General features: G+C 47.8%; 1 protein-coding gene across 1 annotated transcript; it reads left to right on the forward strand.

Annotated features, from left to right (window-relative positions):
- Positions 1-263: 263 nt before the first annotated feature.
- EFHC1 (EF-hand domain containing 1) lies at positions 264-20110 on the forward strand (the record flags this gene model as incomplete). Its single annotated transcript, XM_082049510.1, has 11 exons — positions 264-326; positions 6215-6436; positions 7878-8165; positions 10228-10377; positions 11486-11678; positions 12007-12227; positions 12994-13134; positions 14963-15176; positions 15777-15924; positions 17379-17595; positions 19859-20110. 11 exons carry the CDS (start codon positions 264-266, stop codon positions 19928-19930), a joined length of 1929 nt encoding a protein of 642 aa, XP_081905636.1. The 3' UTR covers positions 19931-20110.
- Positions 20111-21007: the final 897 nt, after the last annotated feature.

The following is a 21007-nucleotide window of genomic DNA, read 5'->3' on the forward strand; positions in this document are numbered from 1 at the left end:
GGGCACACCGGGCCCCCTTCCCGGCGTCTCGGGGGCGGTTCGGCCGCTCCTGCCGCCGTCCGGCCAGGCCCCACGGGCCGCGCTCCCGCCCTCCCGTTGCCACGGCAACCGCTCCCTGGCGCTCAGCACGCAGGCGCGGGGCTCGCCCGGTTCACTGCGCATGCGCAGCGTCTCCCTGCGCGCCTGCGCACTGGGCCGGCCGGCGGTTGCCGTGGAGACGGCGTCAGCGGAGCCGGGGAGGGAGCGGTCGCGGTTCCGCCGCCATGAGCTCGGAGCCGGGGCCGGGTCTGCCCTTCCTCCCGGGCTACGCCTTCCGGGACCCCATGGTGAGCGCAGCCGTCCCCTCCCGGGACACCCCAGTTCCCCCGGGGCACCCTCGATCCCGACCTGGTTTAGCACGTCCCCGTGCTGGAAACCCAGTCCCCTGAGAACCCCCCACCTGCTTCATGGACCTGCAACCTGTCCGGCTCCCCGGGGATCTGGTATCCCCTGAATACACCCCCATGGAGCCTGGGGCTTCCACAAACCCTTCCTTAACTCCCCAAGAGACCTGCCTCTCTCCCTCCTCCCCCTGCTCCCCACACCCCCAATGGAACAAATGACCCCCCCGAGCCCACCCCCAGGGAACGTGGTATTTCCTCAGACCACACTGATTCCCTCAAGGGGCCTGGTTACCTCCCAAATTCATCTTATATCTCTGAGGGGACTTGGTGTCCTGGGAACCCGGTACCCCTCAAACTCACCCAACACACTTCAGGGGACTCAGTACCCTTTGAAGTGAACCCCAAGGAACGAGGTGCCCTGTAAACTCACTTTGTGCTCCCCAGCAAACCTGATACCCACTGACCTCTCCCGCAGATGATTTGATGCTTCCTAAAGCAAACAAATAACTGTTGAGCTCACTTCTGGGGGATCTGAACTCTCTGAATGCACCTGGTATCCCCTGACCCCACTCACAGCAGACCTGGCGCTCGCTAAGTTCTCCATGGCTGTTCCCAGGGGACCAGGCATCTCTAAACCCACTCTCCAGGGCACCTGGTACTCTTAATCTCATCCCCAGGGAACCCATTGCATCTTGAACCCATCTGATACGCCCTGAAATTGTCCTGATGGCTGTGGAGACCTGGGTTCCCTCAGCCTCATTTGAGATGCCAAAAGCTTTCCCTATAACTGCAGAACTACTATCTACAAGCTCACCCCACAGCGACCCAGTACATCTGAATCCATCCATCAGTTTCCCTGTGAGTCCATGTGGTACCCCAAGGGAAGGAGTATCCCCATATTCACTTACAGACTTGACACCTGATTCTCCCAGGGAAACTCCTGTTGCTCTGCATCCTCTCAGTTTTCACAAAGGGATGTGTTCTGAACCTGCTGCTCATTCTAATACTGCCCTGAACCAGGACCCTTAAATGCACCTGATATCGCCTCAACTGTCTTGATACACCCAGGAGAACCAACCTGTCCAAACCTCAAGCAGTCCTCCAGTAGGAATCAGTCTTCAAAGCCAAAGGGAAACAGGAATGTCCTAGACCCAATTACAACCCTTATTGGGACAGATAGACCCTGAAATCACCAGTCTCCTGGACGACATATACCCTCCTGATACCCTTTCCTCCAAAGCTCAGGTACTTCCACAAAGTACCTGAGCACAAGTGTGATGGGAGCGGCTGAGGGACTTGGGGGGTTCAGCTGCAGAACAGGAGCTGAGGGGAGACCTTCTGATCTCTGAACTGCCTGAAAGGAGCTTGGAGCCAGGGGGGTCGGGTTCTGCTCCCCAGGAACAAGTGCCAGGAGCAGAGGAAACGGCCTCAAGTTGCACCAGGGGAGGTTGAGGTTGGATGTGGGGAACAATTTCTTCCTCAAAGGGCTGTTGGGCATTGGAACAGGCTGCCCAGGGCAGTGCTGGAGTCACCATCCCTGGAGGGGTTTATAAGGCATTTAGAAGAGGTTCTTAGGGACATGCGTTAGTGCTAGAGTTAGCTTAGGTTATGGTTGGGCTTGATGATCCTGAGGGTGTCTTCCAGCTGAAGTGATTCTATGATTCTATGAAATGCTCTCCCGGTATTGTCTGAAGAACCGAATCCTTGATAGCCCATAGGGAACTGAAGTTCTAGAACCTGATAACCTGATACTCTTCAGAGAACTGGTGTCCCAGCACAGAACTGATACCACCACAGCCCCCAGGATCCTCTTGAGGAAGTGAGAGCCCCTCAGCCCTTCCCAGGTTCCCTGGAAGAAGCACTTATTCTCAACCTCTGCACTTGAATTGATACCTAAACAAGGAAGCAACCTCTCTTTTCCTCATTCCCAATGGCCCACGCACTGAGGATCTTCCCAATATTCTCTTGACAAAGCGGCACCGTAGACAGGAATTGATACTCCCTGAGTTCCTCTCAGGACTGTTTCAGAGCACCTGGCAGCTCTGCCCTGCCTTCTCCCTGGGAAACCAATATCTTGAGTCTTGACCTGATTTCTCAACTTCAGTTCAATGTTAACTAATGTCCGTTTGAGAAACCAATATCCTTGGTCTTTTCTGGCTGCTTCAGAAGCAATGCTTGCAGATTTTGTAGGAAGCAGATAGACCAGGGCATGCCTGGCATTTCCCTGGAGTTTAATATCCTCAGGAACAGGCTTTTCCATTTCCACAGGGCTCAGTACTCCAGGTGAGGCCCCTCCTTCTGCCTCTTCCCTCCCAATACATCCAAATTACCTAGTCATCAGGAGAACACGGCCCCAGTATCCTCTGGTACTGCAAGATACAGAACCTCAAGTACTTGCATGGGAACATTTGTCATGGGATGTGGTGTACTGAAAAAAAAACTAAAGAGAAATACCTTGGGACAATACTCCTTGTGCTTGATATTCCCATTGAAAGCTGACACCTCCACAACAAGCACTTCCATGTCTTCTTGATATGTCGCTCAGATTGTGCTCTACAGATGAGAGAACTTCTTACCAATCCACTCTACCCCTTGGTAAATCTGTTGCAGAGCGTAGAAACATAGAATGATTTAGGCTGGAAGGGACCATTAAAGCTGATCCAGTGGCACCTCTGCCATGAGCAGGGACATCTTCACCAGCTCAGGTTGCTCAGAGCCCTGTCCAGCCTGGCCTGGGATGTCTCCAGGGATGGTTCATCCACCACCTCTCTGGCCAAGCTGGGACAGGCTCTCACCACCCTCAGGGTACAAAATTTCTTCCTCATGTCCAGCCTGAATCTCCCTCCTTTAGTTTAAAACCATCACACCTTGTCCTATCACAACAGGTCCTGCTCAAAAGCCTGTCCCCATCTTTCTTCTTGGTCCCTTTTAAGTACAAAAAGGCCACAATAAGGTCTCCCCGGCGCTTCTCTTCTCCAGCTGAACACCCCAACTCTCTCAGCCTGTCCTCCCAGCAGAGCTGTTCCAGCCTCAGATCATTTCTGGGGCTCCTCTGGCCCCTCTCCAGCAGGTCCATGTGTGTCCTGTGCGGAGGACCCAGAGCTGGACCAGCACTGCAGGGGGATCAGCCCACTCTGCTCTTCCTGTGTCACTTACAGAACCTCTTTACGTCCTGGGAGAGAGACCTCGTGCTTGTTTGATCTTCCCATGGAAATGCTGATTCTCCCAAAGGAGGAAATCTTCCACCTCCTGTCGCCACAATGCTCGTCATATTTCTAGAGGACACTTCAGTATTTCCTACGTAACCTGTGACAGGAATTTTTATAACTCCTGATTGCTCCTCAGATGGAATGGGGGGGAACTTCTAAAGGATCTTAACAACACTGAAGGGATCTAGTGCTCCCTTAGGAACATACTGTCCTACCTGTGGTCGCATTGTCACTAACACCTGTTTGACAGATATCCTCTTGACAAGGTCTGTGATGGCCTTTGGGAAACCAGTTCAGTTCATTCTAGATGCTTTTATGGGAACCCAGTTCTCTCCATTTTCCTAAATAGGACTCTCTTTTCCTTATTCTGCTTGTGTGTGGATTAGGGTTACCCAAGGATAAATTATCACTGTACCAATCTTAATGGTGCCTTCCAGCATGAACAGCCAAACTGTTTTCTAAGTCAGTGACGAGTGAGTTCTGCAACAGTAAGTGGAGTCATTTACTCATAACGAATACTCTTAATCCTGAAGTAATAAAGGTTATCTCAGAATTATTATCCACTTCATAATATTATTTCCTCAACGTCATTTATAACGTCTTGGAAATCTGCAATGCAAATTTCTGCCCCTAGCAAAACGTTATTTCCTCTATCAGTAAAATCCTGCCTGCTTTAGTCAGGAAAACACTTCTACCAACTTCAGCAGCACTGTCTGTAAGTAGGAAACACCCATGGGACGTAGCAAAGCAAATCATTATTTTAGAGTAGCCTGAAATATTGAACTATCGGTTATGTTTTGAGGAGATCTGGACTCCAGAAAGGGTTTTGCAGTGTTCCTCGGGCTGGGCTACCAAGTGGCTTTGCCTCCAATTTCCAGTCTATAACATGGGCATGGCAATACTTGTTTTCCAGGTGGATGCTGAGAAGTGCTGAAGAAGACCTCTGTCTTCAAGTAAAATAGTATTGTTATTGCTTAGCATTCATGTGGCAGAAACAGCGAAACTGCGAGGGGGATCGGTGAAGCGTTATAGACTTGACGAAAAGAAGGACTTAATTCAGTGGCATTTCTTCTGGTGTGGACTGGCAGCAACAGAGATTAGTAGTTTAGATTCCAGGTTTTCCCTTTTAAGTTTACGTTAGTCACCTGATAACATGAGATGGCATCTGTGCTCACTTTGGAGATCCTATGGGCCCTGGGAGTCCCATGAATTGATGAGCTCTGTTCTTCAGGCAACTGCGGGCCCATAAAAGCCTGTGCGCTCCTGATATTGACCTGTTTAAAGACAAACTTCCTGATTTTCCTTGAATATTTTCCCCACCATTTTCCATTGGTATTTATTTAACAGAAGGAAAGGGCAGTTCTGCGGCAGGGCTACTGTTTATAAGACATTCCATTAACACATCTTCAGTGAACTCTCTTGTTTTCACCCAAACGTATTTTCCTAACTGCTCTGTCCCCCGCGTTGCAAGATCTGCAGTGCCAGTTTAAAGAGAAAACAGACAATTATGTGAAATTCAAGCAGGGCCTTGAGGGTATAAATAAGATTAGAGGCTTAACCATGAGGGGTGAGGGTGAAGAAGTGGTTCACATGCTGAACTCATTGCGAGTCTGGGTCTGGAAAAGGAGCTGAAGCTTGTTCCTTCAGAAATGTGTACAACTGTTTTACTTGGTAAAAGTCATAGAATCATAGACTAGTTTGGGTTGAAGGGACCTTCAAACCTCATCTAATCTAACCCCTGCCATGAGCAGGGACATCTTCACCAGCTCAGGTTGCTCAGAGCCCTGTCCAGCCTGGCCTGGGATGTCTCCAGGGATGGTTCATCCACCACCTCTCTGGCCAACCTGGGACAGTGTTTTACCATATTTATACAGTATTTAACTATGGTATTTAAGTCAAAGTAAATCCAGGGATTTTATTACCATGGACTCACAATTTCTCCTGCTTTCTCTGGAGCATTAAGCGTTGAAAGCCCAGTGGGACCAACCAGGCAGGTGTTATTTAAATGCTCTCAGGTGAGGTGCCAGGCGTGGTGGACTCCATAGCAAGAGGAGAAGCTTGTTGTCACCCAAGTCCGATCCGAATCTTCAGTAGTGAAGAACTAGGCTGACAGAGCTCAGATCCTACTCACAGCTCTGACATTTTCATGTTGCTTGTCCTTAAGCAAAGTGGGGACCTTCCCATGGCAGCTGGATCATTATTTAGCTTGAAGAATGGCTCAGGGCGTGGGGCAGGTAGCAAAGATCAGTGAAATGCTTCAAAAAGCTCAAAACTAAGATTAAACCCACGAAGCAAAAACCAACAGGTAAATCCTATAGCCACTATTATACAGTATTAATCTGCTATAGGGTCTTGGAGGGTTGTGGTTATTTAATATGATCCTTGCACGGGTTGTGGTTGCTGTGATTTGAGGTCACTCTGATGCTTTATTCCTTACTGTTCTTTCAGCCTTCTCAATCTAAGTGTAAAATCTGATTGCAAATAACTGCTGCAGTAGGTTATAATAAAACGCTGGGGGTGTGTGGGGGGATGCATTCTGGATATTCCACTCTTACTGTTTTCCTGTGGTTTCAGCTTTTCAGAGTGCATGTGGTGTTCTAACAGCTGGATTTCCTTCCACAGAAAACATCTTTCCATCGGTCGCAGACTCTGGGCTACAGAAATGGATTCGCCTTTTCTCGGCTGCCGACAGTGGGGGCCGGCGGGGAGCGGCTCCACGTCAATCAGCTTTCTCAAGCTGAATTAGATGATTTATCCAATGCGAGACCTGTGCTGACCTATGGGCCGGCCAAGACGGCTCCACCTTTGGGCTTCGTTCCAGCACACGTGGCTTTTGACAAAAAGGTAGAAAGCAGCTTATTCCAGGAATACCGCCGGCCAAGTTTGGAGATATAAACAGCTCCAGGGTTCATGGGACAGCGTACAGCAGTTTTCAGATGCCACAGCCCTTAGTCAGAGACAGCTGAACCCCAGACTGAAAGAGGCTTTCTTTGCTCGGGAGGAGGATTATAACACATAAACCATGCAAGACATTCCCCACAAGTTACGCTCGAGCGTTTCCAGCAGGCGCTGGAAAAGAAGTTTGATTAACTCTAAAAAGCTTCCGTTTATAACCCTGTAAACCGCAGCCTGGACTTTGGTGTTTCCAAAACTCTATTGAGTTTGTAACTGAACAAGACAGTCTGCAACGGGGGCTGTTTTGCTGCGGTTTATCTATTTACGCCGGTGTTTGTCACCGCAGCGTGTTACAGCCTGTGCTGCTCAGTGATTTTATGGGGCTGGGAGGTGTGTGTGCTGGAGTGTGTGGAGGAGTGTGTCTGCTGGAGCAGCCCAGAGCTGACCCTTGATTTTAAATGCTCTGGTCACACTGATTGCGAGCCAGCGAGCGCAGTCACAGCCGCTGACAGCCAAGACGGTGCAGGGTTTGCACGCTACCAGCCAGCTTGGCACAGCAGTTTGCAGCCAATATTCAGCCCATCTGTGAGACAGGCTGGGAAACATGTGCTGTGTTAATCACTTAACCTGTTCCTTCAGAATAATGTCTATTTTGCCGTTTCATCTGTCAGATACTTCTCTTCATTTGAGCCAGAGTTACAGGAGCCCCAGGGCTGCTGGGGGAACTCATGGTCCCTTTTGAAGCACCTTTGCTGGCTTTATTATCACTTAATTACCTATGCCTGATGTAGGCTGGGTATGCGAGGCTTGATTGGCCACCTTTTGGAGGCAATTAATGATCTTAGGAGGAATAGTCCCCATATCTGCCAAGCACGGGGACTGTGATTGACTGGACCAATTTGTCTCTCTGTTTGTCCAGCACAGATTAGGTTTTGCTGCCAGTGAGGAATAGATGTGGCTTCAAATGACCCGTGCAGATTTTAAAATATACAGGTGTGGTTGCAATTTCTACTGAAATCTCCCTAAGTCAGGGTATGCAAGGCTGACAATAGTGAGAATAAGTCACATATGTTAGCAAACTATCTTACTGGCAGTAACCAAACACCTGGCAGTAAGTGAAATAGCAGGTGATCAAGAAGTAGGGAAAAAGCTGTGCTTTTTACACTTGTCTCATGTACCACATTTGCAAAAGGCAAATCTTAATAAAAGCCCTCACAGTGCCTCCGCCATCACTCTCAGATTAGGCTACAGCTGGCTTTGATGATTTTATAGATTACAATCTGGTGATTTTGCCCTGCCAAAGCACATTACAAAAAAATTATTTGTTTTAATAGACTGTGGTCTTCAAATTGTTTCTCTCTCTCTCTTTGGGATATTTCCCCTTTGGCAGATTTTGAAGTTTGATGCCTATTTCCAGGAAGACGTTCCTCTCTCTCAACAAGAGCATTACCGGATCCGCCAAGTGGGTATCTATTACTATTTGGAAGATGACAGCATGACCATCATCGAGCCTTTCGTGGACAACGCGGGTTTTCAGCAAGGCACGCTTCTCCGACGCCACCGCGTGCCCAAGAACGACCAGGGGGAGCATTACCACTGGAAAGATCTGAATCGGGGCATGAACATCACCATGTACGGCAGGACGTACCGTATCGTTGACTGCGACCGATTCACACAGGTGTGGTTCTTGTGCTGAGAACATTGACATGGAGAATCGCAGGAACTGGGTGGCCAGGCCTGCTATGGTCTAGTGCTCTGCATCTGTAGCTTTCAGAATAAGGTTGCTTACAATATTTCATTTTGCTTTTTATGAAGATCTCTTTCTTCACATCAATGGGGAGGTCAAGGTATGATATTTGCTGAGGGCATATCAATTGCTTGATATTTTTGCCCTAGGGAGTCCATCCTTTGTCCTCAGGACTTCTCCTTAGGATATAAATTCTAAAGTTCATGTCTGCGTATACAGCAGTTTAACTGTTAGGGCCCAGATGAAACAATGTGCATAAATGACAGAGAAATTACTGATCCTAACTCTTTTTTTTTGACTCAAAGCTCTTAAGTTAGGAATAGGGGAAGGGAATGCAGTCCCTAACTCTGTACCTATCTACAGCCAAGCCAGAAGAGCAGTCATGATCCGTGGGTTGAGAATGATGGTATGAACTGACCTTTCTAAGAAAGCTTATTCATTGCCTGCTCTTCTATTTCTGTACCAGTAAGTGAAATAATAATGATCCAGGAACAAATAATAACAAATAATGGTATCCTGTTAGATTGTCCCCAGTATAATCTCAGCCCTGGACAACTATTATTCTTCCAAGCAATTCCCAGGAGTTAGAATGCTCCGGGTACCATTCCTAATAGGCGAGTTATGTACAGCCAACCTGTCCTGGAGGGTGAGGGAGTTTAGCTGCACATTGTTCCTTTTCAGTTGGCCTCGGTGCCCAGGAACTTTCCTAAGTATGTGCAATATGTAGGTGTATATGTGGCTGTTGAGAACATGTGGAGCCAGCTCTGCTGGAGCTGGATGACTGTTCAAGCCAGTTCATGTCAGATGAAGAGCTGGTTCTCACGTAAATGTTGGTTGGTTGATGGAAAACATGACGTGAGCTACATGGGTCTACATCTCAAGGCCACTAGTCTATTTATCATTAACTGGCACCCTCCAGACCAGAAAATAGTGAGTTTGAAAGTGTGAACCTGCCTTGTGAGTCTTCAGGTTGATCTCTTGTGCCTGTTGGAGATGTTTGCATAGGTGCTTCCTGGGCTGAATGTTTTCATGGCCAAAAAGGTCCATTGACTTCCCAAGGCCAAAAAGGGAAAAGTCCATTGACTTCAGAGGTAGTTTGGGGTGACTGATGTGAGTACACAAGTAATACCTATGGCTTGTTGATGCATCCGAGTCAAGTAAAAAAAATACCTTCATGAACAAGCAGATTGGCCTCTTTTTGTGGGAAAAGTACTTCTGAAAGATGGACTGGAGCTGCCACATTTCCTTGTGGCCTGAAGGGCCTTGGTGGGTAGCACTGACTTCCACTGTCTGACACACTGGGGAGCCCCAAGTCTCTTGCAAATTCAGAACTGGCTACATCTGCGGTTTTGTGCTAATTTAATCTTTTTCATTTCCATAAAAGAGACCAACTGACAGTTATCCTCCATTTAAAGCCCTAAGGCAAAGGAAAACTGTGCTCAAGTGAAATCTGAGCTAGGATGTTGAGGATAGGACTGCCCTGAGTAATTAAAGAGCAAGCAAAGCTAAGAAGCAGCTTAAACAGAAACATCTTGGTCATCCCACTGTAGGAAAGCTGAGGTGCTGAAGCGAGTTGAGAGAAGGGAATGGAGCTGGGGAAGGGGCTGCAGCACAAGTGTGATGGGAGCAGCTGAGGGACCTGGGTGGGGATTAGATTGGATCTGGGGAACAATTTCTTCCCCAAAGGGCTGTTGGGCATTGGAACAGGCTGCCCAGGGCAGTGGTGGAGTCACCATCCCTGGAGGGGCTTAAAAGGTGTTTAGATGAGGTTCTTAGGCACATAGCTTAGTGCTAAGATTAGCTTATGGTTGGACTCCATGATCTCTTCCAAATGCAATGGTTCTATGATCTCCTATTGTATTTGCTGTTGCAGTAGAACTAAACTCCTGCAGCTTTTGTTCCGACATGACTCACCTCAGCCCATCTGTAATCTCTAGTTACCTTTTACCTTCAGAACTCACGGCAGCATTAATACCTCAGCTGACCTCCCTAGGTGTTCCTGGAGAGCCAAGGAATTGAGCTGAACCCTCCAGAGGAGATGGTTTTCGATCCCTATATAGAAATGCGTCGGACACCTATGCGCAAGTACATCACACCTTCAGATTTCGACCAATTCAAACAGTTTCTGACTTACGACAAGCAGGTGAGAGAGCTGGTAGTGATTACCCGCATTACAGACTATACGTGTTATTGAAACCCAAGTTTTGAGAGTGTCTACAGCCTTACTCATTCTAAAAAACCTCAGACCACTCAACAGGCTCCAGATTTTCTCCTTGGCTTTAGTGACAATCAAAATCTTTTATCTTTTCAGCCAAGCTTTGTGCCTTGTGAACTGCTTCTCTTTGGATTGCAGACTGACCTCTAGATCCACCATCTCTCTCTCTCTTTCTGTTGGGATGAGATAAGCCTCCTGCCTTGGGAAATGCACAGGGCCAGATGCAGTTTGAATACGAATGGGCGTGCTGCATCCACTCATCTATTCCCATAAAACATCAGTGCCGGGTGCCAGAGTTGAGGATTTCAGACAAACACAAATGCCACTTGCTCTGAGCGAATTCTCCCTGTGCACACGGCTGACTAACACCTCCCTGCTCCTCTGGATCTTCTTTTCATCTGGCAACAAGTTAAGAACCCCTATAGACAACATCTATAATAGAAAATGAAACAGAAGCAGGACATGACCTGAGTTCTGTGTATTTCCACCAGGCAGGAATAAGATGGGTCTGCAGTGAACGCAGCATCTTCAGGACTGTCGAGTGCGTTGCCCTCTGCCTTCCTCAGCGTGACAACAGTGAAGAATTGCCCATGAAATGAATGGTTTAAGAGTCACAGCAAGATTCTTGTGTTGCTACAGCAAGTTTCATTATAAAAATCACTTCCCTTAACACTACTTCCCTACTCATTGCTGGGCAATTATTCTCTGTTGCTTTTTAATCACTTCCCCCTCCCCTCCCGATGTTTCCTCATGAACTTGAACTGAATTCTTGTCTTGGCATAAACTGTTTTATCTCTCTTGCTGCTTTCGAGCTAAGCCAGGCCTGTCCATGTCTGCAGGCTCCTGCTACCCTTCCCACCGCTGCTTCAGCAGCCCATTCACCCCAGTGCCCCAGCGCAAGTTCTTCTGTACATGGTAGAGAAGGTTGCTGAGATGCCTCCAATAACCGCACCCTTCTCAACCCACTTCATTTGGACAGAGCATCACTAATTCTAATCCGCGGTTGTTTTCTCTGCCTCTTTCTCCTCCACCCTAGGTCCTTCGCTTCTACGCCATTTGGGACGACACCAACAACATGTTTGGTGAGAAACGGTCTTGTGTCATCCATTACTACTTGGCAGATGACACAGTGGAGGTGCGGGAAGTCTACAAGCAAAATGACGGCAAAGATCGATTCCCAGTACTGATAAGACGCCAACGCTTGCCCAAGACCTTAGTGGAAAAGACAAGTGAGTTTAGATTGGCCAGCCCGTCTGCCTTGGTGGGCAGACACTAAAGTGGTGGCTGTGTCAAAGGTACACGGAGTCTGGAGAATTTCTGCTGAGAACACTCCTAGTGTCATTGTTTTTTGGCCAAAGTTCTTTAAATGATAACTAAATTCTTTATCTTTTGGCAAACTGTGCCGGGACAGTCGTACCAACAGTTCCCTGGCGCTATTTATACAGCTTTGCTTTTGTATCCTTTTTCACCAGGAAACATTAACATCTACCTGATTGATTGATTGATTGATTGATTGATTGATTGATTTTTTTTCTCCTTTGGCTCCCTTGTCCTCAGAGAACTTCCCAAGCTGTGTGATGGAGATCTCCGATCACGAGGTACTGGAGTGGTACACAGCTAAAGATTTTGCGGTCGGCAGGTCTACTGCCCTCCTCGGACGCACCTTCTTCATCTATGATTGCGATGAGTTCACACGAAACTTCTACCGTGACAAATTTGGCATCACAGACTTCCAGCCGGTGGAAATGGAGAAGAAACCACCTGAGGAAGTTCCACAGGTAACGCAAACCATTTCTCAAAGGAAGGGAGAGAAGGAAGCAGTTGCTGTAAGCTCTTACAGTAAAACATACGTTCAGCTTAGTAAAAACCTATAGTAAACAAGCTCAGCTTAAAGAAAAGATGCTTGAAGAAGACAGGGCAAGAATGGTCATAATCGAATGAAAGCCCTCTGAAACTGTTGATTTTAATACCGTAAAGGACAATGCACTTGCTAATAGTGATAGAAAGAGCCCTGCTTAGGTCTATGCTAGAAAATTAACCAGTGTCAGGGTTTGGTTTTGGCTGGGAAGCCAGCTGGCACAGTCTAGCTGCACTCGTGCTACTAAACTCTCCCTCGCCCTCCAAAACAGGGTTGATAAGTCCAAACTGCCTACTGGGGATGGTCACTGTCCTTGTTACCTCCAAAACTGAGCCTAGAAATAGTTTGGAGTGCTGGCTGTCCTAGAGCATGACGGGGAACAGCCTAACAGTGTAACCATACAGAAGTTGGAGTTCCTGTGCACATGAAGGTTTGGTTATTAATATAACTGTAGCCTCTTTGTTCAGAGAAATTACCTGGCTTTCTTTCAGATTTTCTTAATTCTCTTAGATATTTCTGTAAGTAAGGGGTCCAACACATGGCCAGGCTAGTAGCGTCTCTAAGGATGTAACAGCTATTGCTACCTGGCAACAGAAAATTTCCTTCCACACAGCTGATTTCTGATAAGCTGTCTTGCAAACACTGCCTTGGTCTTAATTTCTGCTCGTTATCTCTTCTGGATGCAGGTAATTCCTCCCTATAATGGTTTTGGCATGCTCGAAGACTCTCTTCAGAACTGCTTTTCTCTGATTCCAAAGCCTCCCCGGAAAGACATTGCTAAAATGCTAGAGAATGACAAGAAGGTGCTGCGATACCAGGTGGCCCTGGTGAGTATTTTACTGCAGTGCCAGCTTATACTGTAGGGTCTGAAGGATGAGAGGAAGAGTTTGCTAGGCTGTTAGCAAATTCTCCTCTGTGCTGGTGGGAAAAGAGGGTTCCCCAAAGAAACACCGGTGCCGCTCAGGGGATGCCATTTGTGTACTTGCTGTGACAATTAGTAGCATACAAAGCTAGTAAAAAAACAAAACAAAACCAAGGGCAGAAAGTACCAAACAGCCAGCCTACAAAACTACAGCCATTTATGGAAAAACTCCCACTGACATCAGCAGGTGACAGATGAAATGGCATCGCAAGTGGGCACCGTGCCTCTGCCTGCCTTCAACCACGGCCATGAGTGGCAGCTTGCTGTCCCCCTGCTGCCGGCTCCCGGCTCCTTCCCCGGGCTCATCCTGGCTGTGGCACCCACCTGAGTGCCAGGGCAAGAGCTGGGGAGCCAGTGGGGACGGTGCAGAGAGCAGCGTGGGGGAAAGTGACCTGGGGGTCCTGGAGACAGCAGAATGACCATGAGCCAGCACCGGGCCCTTGTGGCCAGGAAGGCCAGTGGTACCTGGGGTGGATTAGAAGGGGGGTGGTCAGTAGGTCAGAGAGGTTCTCCTGCCCCTCTACTCTGCCCTGGGGAGACCACACCTGGAATACTGTATCCAGTTCGGGGCCCCTCAGTTCCAGAAGGACAGGGAACTGCTGGAGAGAGTCCAGCTCAGGGCAACAAAGATGCTGAAGGGAGTGGAGCATCTCCCGTGTGAGGAAAGGCTGAGAGAGCTGGGGCTCTGGAGCCTGGAGAAGAGGAGACTGAGGGGTGACTCATTCATGGGGGGTCAATATGGAAAGGGTGAGTGTCAGGAGGATGGAGCCAGGCTCTTCTTGGTGACAACCAGTGATAGGACAAGGGATAATGGGTTCAAACTGGAACACAAGAGGTTCCACCTAAATATGAGAAGAAACTTCTTCTCAGTGAGGGTGTCAGAGCCTGGCCCAGGCTGCCCAGGGAGGGTGTGGAGTCTCCTTCTCTGCAGACATTCCAACCCGCCTGGACACCTTCCTGTGTAACCTCATCTGGGTGTTCCTGCTCCAGCGGGGGGAATGCACTGGATGAGCTTTCCAGGTCCCTTCCAACCCCTGATATTCTGGGATTCTGTGATCCTGTGTTTTCCACCCACGGCATTTAGAGCCTGGCTTCTGTGTCGGCTCTACCGTTGGTTTATGCAAGGAGCCTCTGGCCCATCCAGCAATGGCATTTCCTGCACTGCCTGGTCACAGCCCTCTCCAAACGCCCAGGGTGAATAAGGGCTGATTTCTTTTCCCTATTGTGCTGGAGTTCCTAAAGGTCACAGCTAACAAGTCCAGATCCACTTAATTTTAAACTAAGCAAATAAACCCACTGTTGTGTCAGGGGAGTGTCTTGCTGTGACTAAGAGCAGTACCAACCTCTCTCAGGCACTCAGTATAATCAAAAATACAACGCTAATGCTAAATTTTAATGCTAAATTCCATGCAAGATATTTCTTTCTGTTGGATTACTCAGTCTGTGGAAACACTGAATATACTTGGTGACTGTAGCCCAGATTCTACTTCTGTTGGCCTGACCAGAGCAAGTCGCCTTTGAAATTCAGATACTCCACACTGTCTAGGGTTTGTTGTGCTATGTCAGCATATCTGTAGCATCTGGCCTACATCAAGTGTTTTGTTTAGTCAGCTATTAAAATAACTACGAACTCTCGGTGCTTCTGAGTGGGGTACGAGGTATTTCTAAACACTAGGTATTTCTAAACACAGGAAATAAAGACCTGCTTAAAACTTTGCTTACCTTTCCTCTAGGAATCACCAAACCCTGAGGACAGAAAGCGTCGTTTCATCCTCTCGTATTTCCTCTCTGATGACATGATCAGTATCTATGAACCCCCAGTCCGTAACTCTGGCATCATCGGAGGCAAATATTTAAGAAAGACCAGAGTCGCCAAGCCAGGCTCTACTACAGAGAATGCCACGTACTATGAGCCCTCTGACCTCATCATCGGTTCAACAATTGAAGGTAAAATCCAGCCTGGACTGATAATTATTCTCTGTGCATTGCTCTGATATGTCATTTATTGCACAGACAGTGCATACACCTTCCTTCACTTGAAACACTTCTTCCTTCTGGGTCTCATCACATTTGAGTTTCCAGATAACCAAATGCTGTACGTTGATATAACTCTGTTAGTGTCAATGTTTGGACCTTTGCCATAATTAGGAAAAGAGCTACATTCTCCATAGTATGTGTTCAGTTTACATTTTGGGACGTGCCAGGATTCACAGGGGTAAATCTACACCAGACAACTACCAGCAGCAAAAACCGTAAATCTGTCCTGCATGGAAAATAAATGTAACACTGAAATATTTAGAAACACACCAGTGCTAATGGGGGAGTCACTGCAGGCCCAAGCACGGAGCCTTTACTCTCAGCAGCTGCTTTTCTTGCAGCAAAACTCCCTTTGAGTTGGTGAAACCCTCCTCACTTTGTGGACTGAAACACAGAGCAGAGCTTGCTTAAACCTGGGCCCAGCCACAAGAGAGAAACCGTCTTCTCTCCTGGATGCTGAAGTGACTTGAAAGGCAAGTAACACTGCTTTCTTTAACGCCTCTTCCCTAGTGTTTGGCCACAGGTTTGTTATCACTGACGCCGATGAATACGTGCTTAATTACATGGAGAGCAACGCAGACCATTTCCCTGCGGCCACGCTGCAGTCCCTGAGGGATCATATTCGCCCACAGCAGGTGGGGAAGGAGGCTGCCAACAGGTAGGCTTCAAAGGATGGTGTTGTGGAGCTAAATAAGGCTCAGGTTGACAGCTAAGGGAGCTTTCAGCAGCCTCCGTGGGCTCCAGCCTGCTGTGCAGCGGCTGCTCCGCTGATCATTCAGCTCCAAGAGCCCGTGTTTGGACACAAGAGCCCGTGTTTGGACACATACGGAGGGAATCACATCTATACAACATGACATGGTGGCTGCTGCTGACCAAAAACCCTGCGGGACAGCTGTCGAGGTTTTGATTGCGGGGTGGCAATAAACCCGTGGCAGATGTATTGTTAACCCGCTCGCTCCCCTTCCCACTAAAGACAGGCGATCGTGAGGGAAAGAAAGACAGGGAGAAGAGAGTGGGAAAAATTAAAAATGTATTACTAATGCTACTGATAAAATACAGAAGATAATACAAAAGGTACAAAACCCATCTTGAAAGTCCCAGCAACTGCAGAGCTGGCACCCAAAGTCCTGGACTGGACTCTGCAGCCAATGGAACTGGATTCAGTCTGTCACTGGCCTCAGTTCACAGGGATGACTTGCAAGGTCCTCTCCTATTGTCGCCATAAGGAAAAGGGACGAGATCATCGTGATCTCCCACTTTTATATGAAATATTCACGCGAATGGGATGTTATAAACCATTGGTCAGTTTCTGGTCACCTGTTTCTCATTGCCCCTCTTGCAAGATGTGCATCCATCCTTATCAATGACCTCGCATTCCATTGCTGTGTTCACCAAAACATGTATCTGGTTTTCAGGAAAACGCAGCTAATCTGAAAGCTTTAGCTGACAGGCAAATTCACTAAAAGAGAAACTTCATTTTAAGAAAACAAGGGCAATGGCTCTGGCTCAGCAGCTGCAATCCATTCAGAGTCATCTTTTCCCCAAAGACAGCAGTTCAGTTGAGCAGCTGCTGTGACAGTACCTGCACGAGCTACCAGATGGTACCAGGCTCAGCGAAGAGTTGCTGGAGTCTTTTATTTTTTCATTTGCTCTGGCTGTGCTTATCAGCCTATGAGAACCTAGACCACATCCTCTTTTTTAGCTGTCTGGACCCCTTTCGGGTGACCCAGTAACAACCTTATTACCTCACAAGACACTTGGGAGTCAGTATCATGGTAGTTCAGGGGCTCTGGTTGAAATCAGAGTTTCAAACGGTTCTTGGGGCTGCATGAAGCACACAAGGCAGCGCTTCTTGTCCCAAAACACTTGCAGGAAAAAGTGAATGGGGGAAATGTCCTGAAAAAGGAAAATAGTTTACCTGGTGCTCCAAGGACAAGACTGAGCTTCATCTCTAAGTCCAAACTGAGATGAGCTTGATGTAAAAATGATCTTGCCATAAAGAGCAACCACCCAGAAGCCTGCAGTGTGTCCAGAAATAGAATCTGGGCAGCCTGCACAGAAATGTTGCAGTACGGCTTTTACATGAATTCCCGTTCTTCCTTTCTCCTACAGCGACATCCCCGCACTTGGGACCAGCAGGCAGGAACTGGATGACTTAATTGTGCAGGTTCGGGAAGAGCTGAAGCTCCATAAGCACTTGAACATCGACAATGTTCGCAAGGAGCTTCTTCAGTGCGACCAGGATGGCTCTGGCGTCGTGGACAAAGGGACGTTTTTAGCTGCCCTTGAGAGCACATGTGTGCCGACCAACGCCTTGCTGGTTAACAAGGTCAGAGGGAACAGTTGCTTCATATTAAAGGAAGAGATAATAATCGCTGTCCTTAAGTAAAGGGAAGAAATGTTACCCAGGTTGCCCCCAAACTGAGCAGCCTGGTGTTGGGCTGCACCATTTTGTGTTGGTTCGGGTCTCAGACATGAGCAGCAGAGGTTGTATATCGTGACAGGCTACTGCAGGGTCTGTCATGACTTAAACACACCTGGGCTTGAGTAGAGATGGCCCTGAGGTGCTTGGGAATGCTTGGACACATTTTGGATTTAACACCAACTGAAGATTTGAGAATCCCAGAATGTCAGGGGTTGGAAGGGACCTCAAAAGCTCATCCAGTGCAATCCCCCCATGGAGCAGGAACACCCAGATGAGGTTACACAGGAAGGTGTCCAGGCGGGTTGGAATGTCTGCAGAGAAGGAGACTCCACACCCTCCCTGGGCAGCCTGGGCCAGGCTCTGCCACCCTCACCGGGAACAAGTTTCTTCTCAAATTTAAGTGTTCCACTTTGTACCCATTGCCTCTTGTCCTACCATTGGTTGTCACCCAGAAGAGCCTGGCTCCATCCTCCTGACACTCCCCCTTTCCATATTGATCCCCATGAATGAGTCACCCCTCAGTCTCCTCTTCTCCAGCTCCAGAGCCCCAGCTCCCTCAGCCTTTCCTCACACGGGAGATGCTCCACTCCCTTCAGCATCTTTGTTGCCCTGAGCTGGACTCTCTCCAGCAGTTCCCTGTCCTGCTGGAACTGAGGGGCCACAACTGGACACAATATTCCAGGTGTGGTCTCCCCAGGGCAGAGTAGAGGGGCAGGAGAACCTCTCTGACCTACTGACCACCCCCTTCTAACCCACCCCAGGTACCATTGGCCTTCCTGGCCACAAGGGCCCAGTGCTGGCTCATGGTCATCCTGCTGTCCACCAGGACCCCCAGGTCCCTTTCCCCTACACTGCTCTCTAATAGGTCATTCCCCAACTTACACTGGAACCTGGGGTTGTTCCTGCCCAGATTCAAGACTCTACACTTTCCGTTCCATTTCATTAGATTTTTCTTGCCCAACTCTCCAGCCTGTCCAAGTCTCTGGATGGCAGCACAGCTTCCAGTGTCAGCCACTCCTCCCAGCTTGGTGTCATCAGCAGACTTGCTGATAGTACACTCTATTCCCTCATCCAAGTCATTGATGAATCTATTGAATAATACCGGCCCCGGTACTGACCCTTGAACACTCCACTAGATACAGGCCTCCAACTGGACTCTGCCCCATTGACCTTAAGTATTGTACCAAAAAAAACCAAAAATAAAGGAAGTTAGAGTCATAAGTGCTTGGTTAACACAGGCTTGTTGGGCACTCTATGGAGACCACAGCCTGCAGAGCAGAAAATGTGAGGGAAGTGAAGAGGGAAGTCGGTACAGCGGGGCTGGAGGATCCTTCAGGAATACGGCTGGCAAGGATGCTTGCTTAGCGTGACGTGATATGCAGTAGATTAGTGGCCAATAAAGGCAGATTTGGAGTTTAAAGAAATGTGGAAATCAGAGGAAGTAGCTCCCTTGATTAAAAAAATCTAAAAAATTCCAAACCAGCCAACTGTGAGCATCACAGCCCTGCTTAGAAACATACACAGGTGGGGGATTTAAGTCTCTTAACGGAGTTCAGCACAGACCCCTCTGCCCTGGGCAGTCACAACGTGGTGACACATCCTTGTCCCCAGAATGGCAGATAACCAAGGTGCCCAAGAGCACATGGGGAACCTGTGACAACTGAGGCTGAACCCCCACGTTTCAATCTCCATTTAGGACCTAAGCACGACAAAGTGTCCCTCTTCTCTCTTCAAATCCTACTGATAGCATGCTCAGAGCTCTCAGGAGTGCAGCTGTGCTATACATTAAACATATGGCAGGGAGTTAAGCACTGTCTGGGTTGGAGAGCAGTGCAGATATCAGTCACACCAGAGCAACCCTAGTTAAATTTGTCTGCCGGCAACAAGGGGAAGAAGAATCTTTACAAGGAACTCTGTGGCTTCACTTCATTGTTTTTGTGGATTTGTTGCCATTGTGGTGATACCTGGAAGCAACCAGGATTCAACTCAAACTCTTTAACTCTTCTCCTTGCGTAGGTGCCATCTATAAGCACTCATTACCTGTGATTCAGAACTAGGTGGTAGGCTCTTCCACACAGGGGAATAAGATCTTCTATGCACTTTCCCCTATAAAAAAGAAATTTGCAGCTTCCAGCTCTTCATGTTGTTTTTGTTCTTTTTTCCTCAGTTGATTGACCTATGTTCTTGTGGAGAAGACAAGATAAACTACCGTGACTTCCTTAGAGCTCTACCCTCCTGATCTTCCCCCAGAAGATGAAGAACAAGAGCAGCAATAAAATTCTTATGAGTTGAGTTTAAGCTGTCGTACTTCAAAAAGGATGCTTTGGTCGTCACCCTTGCTTCACTTACTCTCCCCCTTTCTGTCCCTACTAGAACCAACTAATTCCACCCTCACTTTGACGTTTGTTCCTTCCAAACCTCTCCCTGCCCTTTTAGCTGCCGCCAAACTCAACCTCGCAACTGGATATTGAAATGAAACCCACATGAGAAAGAAATTTGGAGAACCAAAGCCAGGTTCTCCTGCTGATTTCTCAACTGGTTAATACAGCACAAGGTTTGCTAGAGCTAAAGCTCTCTAAAGCCTGGAGTTGTAACCACTCTAGATTTCTCTTACAGAGTCTAAAGGTGCTTTTCATCTTCAAGCAGCAAAAACTGCCAGTTTCAATTGTTAGTTTCGTTGTTATTTCCATTGCAGGATGATCTAACTACGATAAACTCACTTTTGCGAGTCGGAATGTAAGCAAGTCATGCATGGCTGCTAAAAAATTAATAAATCTGCTTTAAATAAATTACCTCATGGCTGGAATAGCTAAGGATTGAAGTGAGGGGGAAAAGTGCTCTAAAAGTGTGATTATGGGAGTGGTGAGTTAAGCTACAAATCTGACAGCAGCTTTGCATTTGCTAACAAAAGCTTGGGAGAACGGGTTTAGGACTGCAATACAATATAAACCCATCTTAGGCCTCACCAGACAGGTCCAATGAAAAGAGGAAAAAACGAGCAGTTTGCATAGCAATAGAGTTATGAGACTTTGGAGTTGCATCGCTCATCTGTCCACGGAGCTAATCCTAATTGGATATTAGGAAAAAATTATTCATGGAAAGGGCTGTCGGGCATTGGAACAGGCTGCCCAGGGCAGTGGTGGAGTCACCATCCCTGGAGGGGTTTAAAAGGCATTTAGATGAGGTTCTTAGGGAGGTGGTTTAGTGCTGGATTTAGGTTATGGTTGGACTCGATGATCCTGGGGGTCTCTTCCAACCAAAATGATTCTAAAGGTCACGCGGATCAGCTTTTCCAGTCTGAGAACTCAGAGATTAA

The sequence above is a fragment of the Streptopelia decaocto genome (genome assembly GCF_964273445.1).
Source record: "Streptopelia decaocto genome assembly, chromosome: 3".
NCBI classification, from domain to species: domain Eukaryota; kingdom Metazoa; phylum Chordata; class Aves; order Columbiformes; family Columbidae; genus Streptopelia; species Streptopelia decaocto.